General features: G+C 39.1%; 1 protein-coding gene across 1 annotated transcript in view; it reads right to left on the bottom strand.

Annotated features, from left to right (window-relative positions):
• The window catches only part of UVSSA (UV stimulated scaffold protein A), a 55,784-nt gene that overhangs the window by 23,876 nt on the left and 15,912 nt on the right, over positions 1 to 15,996 (bottom strand). The window contains exon 7 of the mRNA XM_031048466.2: positions 8,940 to 9,057. Coding sequence (XP_030904326.2) covers positions 8,940 to 9,057 — 118 coding nt within the window. The remainder of the gene's footprint in view (positions 1 to 8,939; positions 9,058 to 15,996) is intronic.

Genomic DNA, 15,996 nt, shown 5'->3' with positions numbered 1-15,996 from the left:
GCAAAAGTAAAATCCTTCTTAAGAATTCTGGTGTTCTGTGTGCTTTATTTAACACAGGTACAGTACCTGGGTTCAACTGTTCCAATAGCAGCTCTTAGAATCATAAAAATGTTCAAATCCCCTTTTTTTTGTTTAAATTGACCAAATGGCACCTATTTGCCTGAAGCAATAAAGTAGACCGTGTTCCCAAGATCAATCGATAGAAGGAAAGAGAGAGGCTGGGGTTTCAGCTGAAGTTAGGCTGCTGAATGCTGACATTATTGATTTTAGCTAGTTCAGCTGGCCTTCTAATTAAAATGTAAATTTGAGAAAGAGATTATGTCCTGACAGAAATGGTGGGATTAGGGGGAGATAAAAGCCCCTCTCAGTGAAAATTCAGAGAAAGAGCAAGCCCAGGTTTCCTCAGCTGTGTGGATTTAAACGAAATCTACCTACTTCAGATTCACTTAAGTTTAATTGAAAACATGGAGATAGAATATAAACAAGTACTACAGACTTCAACTTTCCTGGAAAAAAATGAAATAAAGTCTATTTCCCATTTGTTGAATCTTAGTCAAGCCAAATGTATGCGATCTGTATTAGTGCAGACACTCTCCAAGGCTGTCAGGAAAATCCAGCAGTTCATGGACAGTATTTCTGCACTTACCCTCTACTGTGCTCACAGTGGAAAAAAACAGCCTGCATGTTTTTTACTCAGGAAGCCAAATAAGCTTCAGTGCTAAGTGAACAGAACTTAGAATCACAGGATGGTTTGGGTTGGAAAGCACCTTAAGATCATCCAGTTCCAGTCTCCCTGCCATGGGCAGGGACACCTCACACCAGACCATGTCACCCAAGGCTCTGTCCAACCTGGCCTTGAACACTACCAGGGATGGAGCATTCACCACTTCTTTGGGCAACTTGTGCCAGTGCCTCACCACCCTCAAAATAAAGAACTTCTTCCTTATATCTAACCTGAAGTTCCCCTGTTTAAGTTTGAACCATTACTCCTTGTCCTATTACTATAGTCCCTGATGAAGAGTCCCTCTCAGGCATCCAATTTGGCAAAGCTTACTTTATATGGACTTGCAGGCCAGAGGGTTCAAGCCAATGTCTGGGGCATTGCTTCCGAACAGCTTCAGTGTCTCAGGGTCAGTTCTGCTCTCTCTGTCCAAGCACAAAGGTGTGTGTGAACAAAATTAACATAGGTGATCATACAGCAGGAAGACTTCATCATGTCTGAAAGTTACGCTACTCATAATGGATGAGATTTGAATTGTATGTCATCCCTGACAGATACCTGATCTTTATGAAGCCATTACAAATTAAAGGAATATTCACTTGTGGGTTTCTTGTTTGTGGTTTCGTCTTGGTGGGCTTTGTTTGTTCTTGTTTTAATTGGGATCAAGTTTCATCTCTACCTACATAAAAAAATTAGGCTCCTTTCTTGTTAGTATGCCTTCATCTATGCAGAACTCTAAAACAAGGAGAAAAAACCCAGACTGTTAAGAACAAAATCTTAAAAGTATTCATGCAGGGATAACAAATTAAAATTCTTACTTTCATCGTAGTACAAAACTTCCTCTTTAATTTTAGATAGACACAGTTTCCTATATTACCCTTGAACCCCACAAAACTAATTGTTCTCTGCAGCTGCTAAGGGAGGATGCTGAAATACCAGAGGTAGCTTTAGTAAATAATTCTCACAGTACACACAAGCTGTACGTTCACACAAAGCAACTTCTCACATGGACAACTGCACATATTAATATTTGTTTAAATTCCACTACTTTTTAAAAGTAGTCTTGACAACTTGGTGTTTTATAACCAGAGGTTTTAAACAACCAAAAAAGATGCCTCCAGGGCCTTTGAATGCAACTATGCTCACCTACATTTATCTGAACTTTTAGAATTCTACTTGGGAAATTCAAATTAAAGAAGGAGGACAACTATGTTAGTTAACTAGAAGAGTTCATTAACATTACCAAAGAAGTGCTAAATACTCCATCCCTGGCAGTGTTCAAGGCCAGGACAGACAGAGCATTAGGCTACATGGTCTAGTGTGAGGTGTCCCTGCCCCATGGCAGGGGGTTTGGAGCTGGATGATCTTAAGGTCCTTTCCAACCTAAATCATTCTATGACTCTATGATGACATTAATACCTTGTTTGGCTTACTCAAATATTAGAATAGGTTATTATTATTATTCTGAATTACATTATTTGTTATAATATTAACTCTTATTAATCAATGCTATGTATTGTTGTTTTGCAATCAGTAAAGCATTAGAATAAATCAAAGCAGCAGAGTTTAGATTAAAACCTTTCTACACCTTCAACCCTGACCTTTTAAACTTCTTGCTTATTATTTGGCAGTCCATGGCCATTCATAGCTCCTCTGAGGTACACAAATATCACAAACTATGCAGAGGCATATCAATATCCTGTGCAGTCACTATAAATTTCTAAGGAAGCAAAAATATCCCATGTCCTGTCAGATTTTCTGGGAACTTTAATTACACAGAAGGACCTCACCTGAGAGTGAGAAAGGTTTGCAGCTGATTAGGAAGCAGAGGAAATGCCTCCAGTCAATACTTGTGCATGGATGCAGAAGCATTTTATTGGAAGTGCTAATCACATTGTTTTGTAAATGTCAAATTCATAATGATGATTCTATTATATTCCACATTTCCAAGGTAGTTTTACTTTTAACTGTTGTGCTCTCTGCATGTCTTGATGGATACCAGTTAGAAGAATAAAACTTCTAGAAACAAATGCATGGAAGCATGCTGCTTAGCTACAGATTAGAGTATATCTAGTCAATACAACAAGTGCACTTCTCTGAATAAATGCCCCACAAGCCATGACTTTTACTTCAAATCTGAAAATTCAATTGTGTGTTAATCTAGGCAGTGTTTTATTGTTATTTCTAATACAGGCTTCAGAGGAAATGCAAAAGCTATAAACCCCCACACCTTTAATGAATGGTTGCAATAAGCAGTTTGTTCAGTTTTTTTTCTTTAGAGAGAAACACCTTTTTTAGCTCAGAGAGAGCTGCACCAGAACAGCTTTTTCAGTCTGAAGCACTATGTATTCTATATAAAAACCAGGTGGTGATTTCTCTATTAAAGAAATAGCCTGGGTTTGTACACCTTATGTATTCAATGGGATATAAGCCTTTTTTTTCCAGCTATCACGATATTTTGTACTACAAAACCCCATGCTACTTAACACACGGAAAAGACATGACTCAGACACCATCAGCTTAGAAAAGACAGTATGGGAACACCTTTTTTGAAGGGGGCCTACAAGGTTACCCTGCTCTTGCAGGGGGGTTGGACTAGATGATCCCTTCCAACCCTTGGGATTCTGTGATTCTGTGATGCTGGAGAGGGACTCTTTATTAGGGACTGTAGCAACAGGACAAAGGGTAATGGGTTCAAACTTACACAGGGGAAGTTGGGGTTAGCTATAAGGAAGAAGTTCTTTAATGTGAGTGTGGCGAGGCACTGGAATGGGTTGCCCAAAGACATGGTAAATGCTCCATCCCTGGCAGTGTTCAAGGCCTGCTTGGACACAGCCTTGGGCAAGATGGTCTAGTGCGAGTCATCCCTCCCTATGGCAAGGGGTTGGAACTGGATGAGCTGAAGGTCCTTTCCAACCCAAATCATTCTATGATTCTATCTGACCCACAAAGGCACATTGCTCCATAATGGGAGGAGGGAAGAATTTCTGAAATGGATAAAACTAAGCCTTGGGATTTTAGAACTGCAGCTTTGATCTTAATATGAAAGAAATCCCAAGCAAGTTTTAAGATGCAATATGAACCACTGAAGTAGCTATCAGGGACCTAAAAACATTTTGGCTTAAGGCTCAAATACAAGAGAAATAACCTGATTAAGCAGATTTGAAATAATGGTTTGTGTTCTTGACCATACAGCCACTTCCCATATAGTATTGCACAAGGATGAAACCTGATTACCCATAGACTGCTTCCATGCTAATATTCCCAAGTCAGATGGCTTCCTCATCTCAACACTAGTAAAATGGCAGCAGCACTTCTCTGTACCTCAAAGTAGTATTACATAAGAAAGCTCATGAATGTATGCACTCAAACACAGAGAATTATGAGCTGAGAAAGCCCATTAGTAGACACCAGTTGCTAGAGATGGGTGCTCTGAATTAGATCCGGAAATTGTGGTTTCAAATGGAAAAGTGCACCTCTCAAAGCAGATCACTTCCCATGAGGTTCAGACCTCACTTGCCAACCACATCAAGACCAACGAAGGCAGAAAGGAATCTCTTACCCTGGCTCCAGTCCCAAATTCTGTCTGTGGTATAAGAATGACAACAGAAGCTGCACAGTTCCATCCCTTACCACCTTTGACTTTAAGCCAGTGCATCCAACAGCTGATCAGCAAAGGCTAGAATGGGGAAAGTCTAGTGGAAACAAGATTTTATTCCTCCCTAAAGCTTTCTTTTAAATGCACAATGCCTCAGTTTTTAATGGGTTTGCAATGTCAGCCACACAAGGGTACATTCCTCTTCTGTAAATAAAAGCAACATCCCTGCTGAGAACCAGAGTAACCCTGTGAAAGTTATTTTCACAGCACTGTTTCTTTTCCAGCCCAATATTTCCCTTTAGCAACACAACCTATTTAAAATAGCCCCGTGGTAGCACAGGATGGCTGGTCTCTTGTCTGCAACAGACATCAGGTGCAAGTGTAAATAAGGATTATACAAATGGGAGGTCATTAAAAGTCTGGTACTGCTAATTTGGCATGACACCCCTAATGGGTTATATCTTCACACTTCACTTATCTAATCACCTAAATTCTTTTAACAAATTTACATTTCATCTTATACATGGAGATTCAAATTGACTTGTTCAATTCTCCCTCCACCCAAACTGTACCAATGCTCAGTTCATTTATATATTAAACATCATCAATTTTGAAATCATCAACTATATATGGACAATACCAGATGCACGTCCATATACTTATGCATACAAAACTGCCCCATCTTTAAATATCTTTAATATTTTTATAACCTTTTCAGATCTCAGGAGGACCACAAATGTACGTGCCGTCAGAAACAGCATTTCAGATGGAACTTTACTTAGCTGGTAGGATACTTCGATTTTCCTGAGAGAAAGGAAATGAATAAAGCGACTTAAAAAAAGAAACAAAAATAGCAATTCAAATGCCACATTTCAATTCATTTCCAGAGGCCATCCAATATCTGAAGGGGGCCTACAAAGATGCTGGAGAGGGACTTCTCATCAGGGACTGTAGTGATAGGACAAAGGGTGACGGGATCAAACTTGAACAGGCAAAGTTCAGGTTAGATATAAGGAAAAAGTACTTTACTGTGAGCATGGTGAGGCACTGGAACAGTTTGCCCAGAGAAGTGGTAAATGCTCCATCCCTGGCAGTGTTCAAGCTTGGACAGAGCCTTGGGTGGCATGGTCTAGTGTGAGGCATCCCTGCCCATGGCAGAGGGGTTGGAACTAGATGATCTTAAGGTCATGTCCAACCCTAACTATTCTATGATTCTATGACTTGTTTTACAACTTCGTTTTCCTGTTTAGTACAAAAAGGTGAGGAGCTGTTCACTTTTCCCGGTTTAGAATCATAGAATAGTTGGGGTTGGAAAGGACCTTAAGATCATCTAGTTCCAACCCCCCTGCCATGGGCTGGTGACAGTAAACCATATCACCCAAGGCTCTATCCAACCTGGCCTTGAACACTGCCAGGGATGGAGCATTCACAACCTCCCTGGGCAACCCATTCCAGTACCTCACCACCCTCACAGTAAAGAATTTCTTCCTTATATCCAATCTAAACCTCCCCTGTTTAAGTTTGAACCTGTTACACCTTGTCCTATCACTACAGTCCCTAATGAATAGTCCATCCCCAGCATCCCTATAGCCCCCCTTCAGACTGGAAGGCAGTTATGAGGTCTCCACGTGGCCCTCCTCTGGACTTGTTCCAACAGTTCCATGTCTTTTTTATGTTGAGGACACCAGAACTGCACACAATACTGCAAGTGAGGTCTCATAAGAGCAGAGTAGAGGGGCAGGATTACCTCTTTCAAGAAGAGTAACAACACAAGGGAAAAAAACACCCTTTTAAACTGTTTACACCTTCCACATAACAGACATTTTATCTTACGTGGAAGGTTTAATGTTCTAGTTGGAACTTTCTGCTTGCATAGACTTCCATTTTTTTAGCTCAGAATTCTCACGAACTAGATGTTAACTAAAGAAATGTATCAAAACCCCCATCTGAATTACATAAAGTGACTGCTATGTTAACTGCGCTTGTATATGGAACAAAGAACCATATTTAGAGGTGACTGCCTAACACATCCAGCTCTTGATAACATGCTACTATGAAATGAATGTATCCTTGTGTGTTTTAATGTGATAATTCACTTTTCTAAATAAAATGTGCCAAAGGATGCTTATTTTGGTTTTACTGATTAAAAACATGCAGAACAGAATCTAGCAGAGCAAATTCAATTCTCCATTTTCCTCATGCAGACCTAAAGTAATTACACAAGAAGCCAGATGACTCCTGCAACGGTTACATATTGGCTTCTGAAATAGATCTTGAACTAGTGACCAGCTGGTGCAAGAAAGCACCAGAGTACATACAGACAGAAGAAGGCACATGGTTAAAAGGCTGCCTAAATTCTGTTCAGGAATTCTGAATTATTTTCAGACTCTTTCCTGGGCTCAAAGCTTACACAATCACTTTAAATAACAGCAAGCAAAAAATGAATGACTCCAGGAACATCAAGATGGTTCATTTCTTTCTAAATGCTATTTTTAACAAACACATCAGATAAAGAACAGCCAAGTGTGACCATTAGCTCCTACATAACTACATGTGTACAAAATGAGAGGTTTTGTTAGTTGATTGATTGGCTTCTTCATTATAATGAATTTTCCTATCAGCAATATTTTAAATACAAATTGGGAATGTCTTAATCCATTTTATATAGATTTTTAAAACATCCTTGAGGAGAGCATACGCTTGTTCTTTTACCCTTTTCCATGAGAAGGAATTCAAATAGCAGCAAAGTACTTTGTTAGTGTGGTACAAAGGGTGATGTTTTTTAAGTGTGTCCATGAGGAAGACTAGAGAGGAAAGGGAAGAGATGAATACATTTCACTTCCAGGGGAAGGTGACAAGTAGGAACAGAACTTTTGCATGTCAGTATTCATCAGGCTGCTGTTACAGATATGGAAAACAAGTTCCAGTACCTGAAAGTATTGAGAAAATACCAGATTTGGCACAATGAATACAGCCAAAGGAAGGAAAAAAAACCCAAAGATGACCCATAGCTATGTTCATAACTTACCTTGTTTGCTCATTCATTTACTATCACTACCAATGTTTTTGGACTCTCATTAGCCATGTACACATAAGAAGCTGTTCACAACTGTCTAAAAGGCTGCTATCCCTTTCTTCCAATACATTCCTTTTCTGAAAGTCCCACTGTTAGCAACAATTAGAACCCAAAAGCCTAAATATGGTTTCAAGCAACACATACGGTAAGAAAAATGCAAACCACATTGCAGCTACCTGCTCCATAGGGCACTAGTCTAATCTCAGTCCTCTATATGGTTGATAATTTCCACATGGACACATGGAGGAATGGAGACATCTACCTCCAAACAAACTGGTATCAGCCAGTTGGGCTTGCTGCATGTTCTTAGGTGGAGAAGAAAGATATATAGATAACCAATGCAGGGCTTACTTCCCAGGGTGTCCTGGCAGGTTAAGTCTAGATGGGGTAGATGGATAGCAGCAGTAGCAGGTCTTCACACCTGAAGACATCCTGAACCCCCCAGCCACTACAGGTTATTGTTACTGATCATCTTTCATTGTTTGTAGCCAAATTTGATGGCAGAAGACAGTAAAAGAATCACTTGAGCTACATCATGTTGGGTTTACACAGGCACAGCCCCTTGTTTCAGCAAAATTAAACATTTGGATTATGCAGGTAATGCCTACAGCCTGACTTTTGATGGAAACTCTGGATCTGTTAAAAATGAGCAGGATTGGAAAAAGGCACAACGCAGCAACGCAGCCTTACACAAATACTCATGGAGACATGCAGGAGCAGGAAACTTCTACAGTGTCCAAGGTTTTGTATGCAGTGACAGCTGCCCTCTCCTTCTCTACAAGGTACCAAAATCTTCTGAATCTTAACTTACACAATACTACATAAAGGCAAAGCTGCAGACACTTAACAGGTCAGACAGACAAAGGAGGAGTAATGCACTGAAACTGCATTATTCAAGATGAATTTTCCTCAGTAAGTTCCCCTCTTGATTTCTCAAAGCCATATTATAACTTTATTTAAAAATAGTATCTTGAGAATGCATGAAAAGAAGGCAAGATTATATTTTGTCATCTGATACATAATCAGTGGCTATAACTGTACTTGAAGGCAGAGCTCCATTTAACATCTTGTTAACTAAATACCCCTTCCCTTTTCTTTCTGAGCTGTATGTTGGACACTCTATGGGAGGAAGTGGCTGTGCATCTCAAGTGCTATTAATGCAGGTACAAAGCCTTATCCCATCTCACCAGACTGTTACCAGTATTTCTAATATTCAGGCTCATTTACAGCTTTACTTTGCAATCCCTTCACTCCCAGTATGTGTTTAGCACACTTATAAGCATACACTGTGCTTCTTCTGGCTCTAAACTACAGTGGAACATGATGGAATGAAATAAGCTTCTCATCTCAGCCGCTCTTGCTCCTAGAAAGTATTTGTTTATCTGGAGCCAATCGCTGCTGCTGCATCTATGTAATGACTTCCTCATAGCAGGCAGAGATTACCCACACCACTGATCACTTTATTACTTCAGAATGGCTGTTTATTTATCTTAGTGCAGCAGTAACATGCAGGGATAAAGCTTGTCGCAGCTGGGCAAACTCACCATATTCCTTACGCAGGTGGTCTGGAATGTGGGGCTCATAACCTTCCTTCTCAGGGACCTCCACAAATTCATCTTCATCCTCCTCATCATCATCGTCATCATCATCCAAGGCTTTCATCTAGAGGTATGTTTAACATGTGAAGACTGCTTTTCGTTTACTTTCACACTGAAAATATTCCACAGATATCCTGATAGCCCTACTGAGATGGCTCTGTGTCAAAAGTATTCCCCTAATTATGTATTTAATCTTTATCCAAGATTAGGTGTTTGCTTAACATTTTATCTCTAAAGCCATACTCTATCCTAAGGGCTTCTTTAAAGCCCCTTTTAGCCATTACAACACATGCAATTGGTGAAGCCCAAGAAATGGTAAAGCTATAAAACAAGACCATAAACCTCAAAACAACCTAAAGATTTTGACTTAATGAGAACATTTTAGCCTTACCTCTTCTCCTTCCACTGATTTTACTCATTTATATGCACCCAAATAGTCTGTGGCATATTAAATAGTACCACAAATTATTTTAGAGTTGAAAACCAGAGCAGGCACACAGAAAGGGAAGTGGATGGACTGGTAAGCTAAAACTGACCAAAGAAAGAATATTCAGATCTGTATACTACATGATTTCACTGTTTCTTCACAACAGCACTAAAAATAACTTGATATATTGATTTCTCTACTAATTCAGACCATCCTAACCATTCACACCATTAGACTGCACACATTACTATGGCCAATACCAACATGTGCACTTAGTCTGTGCTGCCTTCTGAAACCGAGTACCTACAACTAGCTGGAAAACAACTAACCAGGGTAATTCGTTCATGTAAGGGCTTTCTATATATCATTTCAGCTAGCTACCACTGAGTATGTGCCAGCAAGCCTCTACACTTGTTTCTAAGCTTGTTCCATACCTAAAAGTGATTTTTTTCCTTCTAAACTACACATAAACTAAAAGAATCTGTGCCACATATGTGGCCTGTACTATCAGAACTTTAAATAGCAAATGCCAACTACCCTAAAAAGGCAGTAGTGATGAAGGTCTTCTGCTTTATTTTCTTTGACCACCTTGAGAGTCACCTAATTCTTTACAACAAGAGAACTAGCACATTACTGTATGCCTACTGTCCACTGTTACAGGTCTAGGAAATAATAAGGGGTAACCACTAAACCCAACCCTACCACAGGCTATCACTTTTTTTAACTGGGCTGCAGCAAGCCAAAGCAATAGATAAGGAATGGCATCATTTTTACTATTTTCAGCAGTGCTTTCTACTTCTCTTCCTGCACCTGACTTCGGTTGATATTCATATCGACTACTCATTGTTACAAGCATTGGAGGATGCTGCAGGTTTTGCCTGCAGCAGGATTTTCCCAATTTAATGCAATCCTCTAATCTCGTGTCACAGCTGAGTTCCTTTAAATCATACACATAGTCTGAAGCCAAAGAACCTAGAAACCAATCATGGGTTACTGAATGCAGCTAAAAATTTTAAACAAATAATAATGAAACAAATAATCAGCATTTCTTTTTGGTCAGTATTATTTGGAAGCTGGACTGCATTAATTTCTAACAAAGAACATTAATTGATATTAATACATATTGATACACTTTAACATATAATGAATGGAAGGTGCAAGTCAGAAGTACAATTCTTCCGTTTGTTTAAAAACCTAACTTTAAGAAAGCTGCAGTTCCAGTGAAAAAAAGAGAAACGAAGATTTACTGTCCTGAAGGATGGAGTAGATTTACTATTGCATTCTTATCAGAGGACACCTCATAGTCTTCATTTAACAATAAAGTCTCAACATAATCATGTCTGAAGGTACCCAGCTGCCAAAGCCAGGTGACAACACAATGTAGTCTTTCCAGCCCAACTGTCACTCCCCTGAGAGCTGCCAACCTTCAGACTATGCTAGAGGATCCTGTACCCTAGTTTACTTTTTGTTTCCAACTGCAATCACTTTTCCTCATCTGAAAGAAAGCTGCAATTCAAGCCCTACCTGGCATGGCTGAGGCAGATGCCTGTTGCAGCACAAACCAAAATAGAGCTGTAATGCAAAGAAAGAATTCTACCACCAACCACAAACTTGCAAAGCCACTAGACATGAGAGAACATCAGTGTTAAATTGACACTTCCAGGAGATCTTCTCAACTGCCTTTAGAAAGAAAAACATAATCAGGTTTTGTACTCTGCACAACAGAGGAGGGCTAGAGATTGAAGTTAATTTACTTGTATTTTGGTTTCACAATTCTTTTGATGTTATCAGCCCCTTTTTATCTGTTGGGACACTTTAATTAAATTCAGAAATAATATCCACTACTACTTCTCCAGCTACAAGCAGGGCAATGTCATATTATCCATTCTCAGGTTCCACTTGGCATTTACCAATTTAAAATTATTTCACCAAGCTAAAACTTGTCATGGATGATCTTAGAATCACAGAATGATTTGGGTTAGAAAGGACCTTAAGATCACAGTTCTAACCCCCTGCCATGGGCAGGGATGCCTCACACTAGACCATGTCGCCCAAGGCTCTGTTCAACCTTGAACACAGCCAGGGATGGAGATTTCATCACTTCTTTGGGCAACTTGCGCCAGTGCCTCACCACCCTCACAGTAAAGAACTTCTTCCTTATATCTAACCTGAACTTCCCCTGTTTTAGTTCAAGCCCAGCACCACTTGTCCTGTTGCTACAGTCCACGATGAAGTCTTACAACTTTGTGCCATAATGTAAGAACTGATCAACTTTCACATTATAAAACAGGGAAAGTAAATTTGGTGGATTTCTATTGTCTTTACTGAGAAGAAGTCTGTAAACGAACAAACAGCAACAGGTTTAAGGATGTGAAAAATAAACTACTAAGAATAAGAAAACTCAAACTGATCATTTAACTTAAATCAACAGATTATACCTAAAATATCAGTGGGTGCAAGTAGTCATGTGCATGACATAGCTGAGAGCACTAAAAAGAGTTCAGAAGGATTCTAACTTTAATTGCAATTGCTCCTGATCTGTTCACATGTCACTTGGGGCACGTAGCTCTCTGCATTAAAGACTAAAATTCAGCAGGCTTCACTAATCCTCAACTTGAAAACTGCCCTAGAAGCAACTCTGCTGTATTACCTGCATGGTCTATAACTTGAAAGCACGTGAAAAGCTTGAGGGAGAAAAAGCATAATCAGATGCAAATTCACTTTGTTTAGGTACAATCCATGAACTGTGCATTCAAGTACTATAGAAAACATTAATCATAGGAAACTGTAATTTTTGTTATCAGTCTAACACTAATCAAAAGGGAAACCTGTCACTACCGCTGACCTGTGAAACGTCCCAATTATACTCTTCGGAAATGACAGGAGCACTTAACTTCCTCACTGAGTAAATGACGACAATCCATCAAGTTGGAATAACAATGAGCCACGGAGCTGAAAATTATTTTTTGTATAGAATCTACCCAGGAATTTATGAAAGGTGAAAAGCAACCCAAGGTTTTAGGGGCATTATGGCTTTCAGCTAGTGCAGCACATATCAAACACTAAACAGAATTTATGTGTTTTAATTTTCTAAAAGGTAGATGTGGACTTGGTGCTACAATGCATAACATATAATGCCAGATTTTAAATATGGGGGTCATTTTCATAAAATATTATGCGGATTGTTCACACCCTTGAATTTCCCTGGGCTCTTCCAGTAAATCTAGATTTCCTGTAGAAAAAATTAACTGCTTAGCTAAGTATTGGGAATTAAGCCCCCTTTTCCCTTCAAGCAGACATGAAGTCTTTCTTTTGATGTAATCTTTAACAAGATAACACTCATCTTTTTACTTTAAAATACTCAAGTCATCACTGGTGGAAATTCAGGAAGTTGCACAGGAGTTGGGAGTAGCTGTATCTCAGTTTGTTTCCTTCCAGTGGTACTTCATCAGAACCACTCATTTATGCTGTTTTGTTCCATTCCCTTTCTACAGAGGAGAGCTCATAGGCAACATTATTAGTTAGAAAAATGTCTTTTTTTCTTTCCAAGTCCACTTTTCAAACATGAAGGAAGCTCCAAAGCAAGCTCTACAGATGCAGTGTGAGAGCTCAGCCATCCACTATTTATGGTTTCTACTGTAGGTAAACTTTTCCAGTCAATTAAAACAATTTAAAAAATCACCAATTCACAATTAAATTACAGATTTAAGAAAATATTTTGAGCTACAAACTTAGTAAATGATAATCCTTTAGGAATGAGGGGTTAGGTACTTGCAAACAAGAAAAACAAGACTGCGGTAAACCCAAGCAATATACCATTTCTAGTGGGCCATATCTGAAGGGAAGTAAAGTAAAAGCTCAAGGGATAAATACCACAATGTAAAGCTTTTCTTGTATTGTAGGGAATTAAATACTTCTAAGATAAGTAGTCACTCAAGTGTTTGTTTCTCAATCACCTGTTAAAGAATGTGGAAAAAAACCCAGGTCCCATTCTCAAATCCATTCTAATTATCAGGTGATATGATGAAAATCACTAACATAGTTTGGCAGCCTTAGCAGAGACAGAGGTTAAACCCTCCTCTCTTGTCACTAGGGGCTGGTCCATGTGAAGGGACACCAGATTCCCAGACATCAGAAGCTACTTCTTTCACTATCACTGCTCCTTAAATTCCAGGGCGAGGGGAAGTTTTCTGCTCAGTGTTAATCTGCTCTATAATGCTGGCAGTTATTTATTTATCTAAATGAACCGTGTTTGCAAAACTATGTGTTGGGTTTTTTTGTTTGTTGGCTCTTTTGTTTGTTTTAATGTGGTAATTTCCCTAACTAGATATCTCACTGGGAGAGGAAATAGGATTTAGCTACATAGTTTCCAGATTCTTGAGTTAAACTTATTTGTATATGGGAATATAACTTAAAAGGACAGAAAATATATATGCATTATTTCCACTGTAATCAGAGTTAGAACATCTCCATTCTCCTGATTTTAATTAAAAATTTACAATAGTGCTGACTTTTCCAGCTGGACAAATGTAATCAAACCATTTGTTCCCTAACTCATTAAAAACCCAGATCTTTCCTTATTACTTTCCACCTTGGAGCAACCTGGTCTAGTGGCAGGTGTCCCTACCCATGGCAGGGGGTTGGAACTGGATGAGCTTTGAGCTTCCTTCCAACCCAAACCATCCTATTATCTTATTAAAAATATTGAAAACAAACATGGGATGCCAACAGGAATGCAATCGTAGCTTTACTTTAGAGTCAACACTCTGAGAGCCTCCAGCTATTAGTGTAGCTCAGTGCAACCACAGCTCCAGTTAAATGCCTTGCTCATCCATCCCAACCAGTCATAAATGCAAACTACCCTCCACCAAATGCACAACACATGGAAAGACGTAAAGAAAAGCCTTTGCTCTTCTTGCCAGTTTTATATGAACTGAGTGCAACATTGTGCAAACAGGATTTCAAAACCTGAGTCTCCAAAGAAAACAATACAATGACTGAAATATAGAATGTAATCAGTTTATGGGACTAGAGGAACAGCATTTACTAACGATTTTGGAAAAAGGAGGAAGAGAAAAGATAGCATATGAAGAAGTCCTACTACTTACTAAAACACCACTAGCAAACTACAGCTGGGACCAGCAAATAAATTCTGCATGATGTAATTAACTTGGTTGCAATCTCAATTACTTTTCAGCCAAGAAATCACTTTTGTTCAGTTTTATGTGTGTCTGTTCCCTTTTTCTTTTTTTTAGAAGAAGAAAAAAAAAATGATGTAAGGCATTCTCAGACAAGTGAACTCTAAACTTCATTTGTCTTTCCGCAGGCTTGATGGCTATGCATTTAAAAACCCATTCTATCTTATAAACTAAAAATTAAATGTACTCAGCTGTGATGGTCGTCATTGCATCTGCTATTTATATGCTAATACCCTCCCTGGAAGATCTTGCAAATTATTCCACCATGCCAATATCTCATGTGCATCTACTCAAAGCCAACTAAATATTTTCGAGAAGCAGAAGATTTTGGTTAGGGAACCAGAATATTTATTGCTGTAGAATCCAGTTAAAGGGGCAACCTTAAGCAAACACATTTTTTATTTGCCTGTAACACAAAATATACTTCAGTCATCTGAAAGGAAATTTGGGGATATTCTATGTAAGCAAATAGCGACTGGGTAAAAAGAATTTCTTCAGCACCAGTAATAAAAACAGAATAGTCAAACAGTGCATCTTACATGTAAGGGCTTTTACAAGCTTCTCCTTTTCCATCCTTTTATATTAGGATGATGTGGAAATAAATGTTGTCATTTTGGCAGATTTCAGACCCATGCCTGAGTTTTCTTGTGTGCAACAGAAGGAAAACAAACTAGTAAAAGAGCTGTATTTACAGGGACCTCCCATATAGACCCCCTCCCCTTTGCTCTGTGATTTGAGCATAAATTCAAACCTCAATGACTGCAAATTAGATATGTGGTCCAGGCAAATCACATTTTATGTTAACCAGTAAAAGTATCACTCTTCATTCTATTTGTAGTTGCCCAACAGCACATCTGCTACTTGGCCAGGCTGACTTTTATTTAGGAATGCATATTTCACACTTTCATAATTTCCACAAGTTAGGAAATATGCTTAAAGGGTTCCAGCCCAACACTTAGCCTAAGGGTAACGCTGGAAAACCAGTGAGCCTTGCTCCAAATTGCTTTAGCAATATAAACTACCTAATGGACTAGCTTCCACTTAAAGCGACGCACTTTGGCCAGAGTCTGAGTATTGCTGGAGCCCTGGAGGTGCAAGCATGAGGTTTACTCAAGATACATGCCAAAGCTTTTGCCACCATACATACACTGGGAGGCCAATAGCGATGGGGAGCATTGCACAAAATTTGTATCACCCCGTGTTACTACCTGCTACATCTCTGGACCCCAGCAGGCTCCAGGTCTCAGATAAGGTTAGGAGGGATTTTAATGAAAAGCAGCAAAATGATCACCCAAAGAGACCAGTGGGTCTTAAGGTGCAAGACAGTTAAAACCCCTTTGGACCTTCATGAATATTGTTCACAAGAAATTAGTATGGC

This window comes from Melopsittacus undulatus, chromosome 7, assembly GCF_012275295.1.
Source record: "Melopsittacus undulatus isolate bMelUnd1 chromosome 7, bMelUnd1.mat.Z, whole genome shotgun sequence".
NCBI lineage: Eukaryota > Metazoa > Chordata > Aves > Psittaciformes > Psittaculidae > Melopsittacus > Melopsittacus undulatus.
This window is presented reverse-complemented; position numbering and strand designations above follow the sequence as displayed.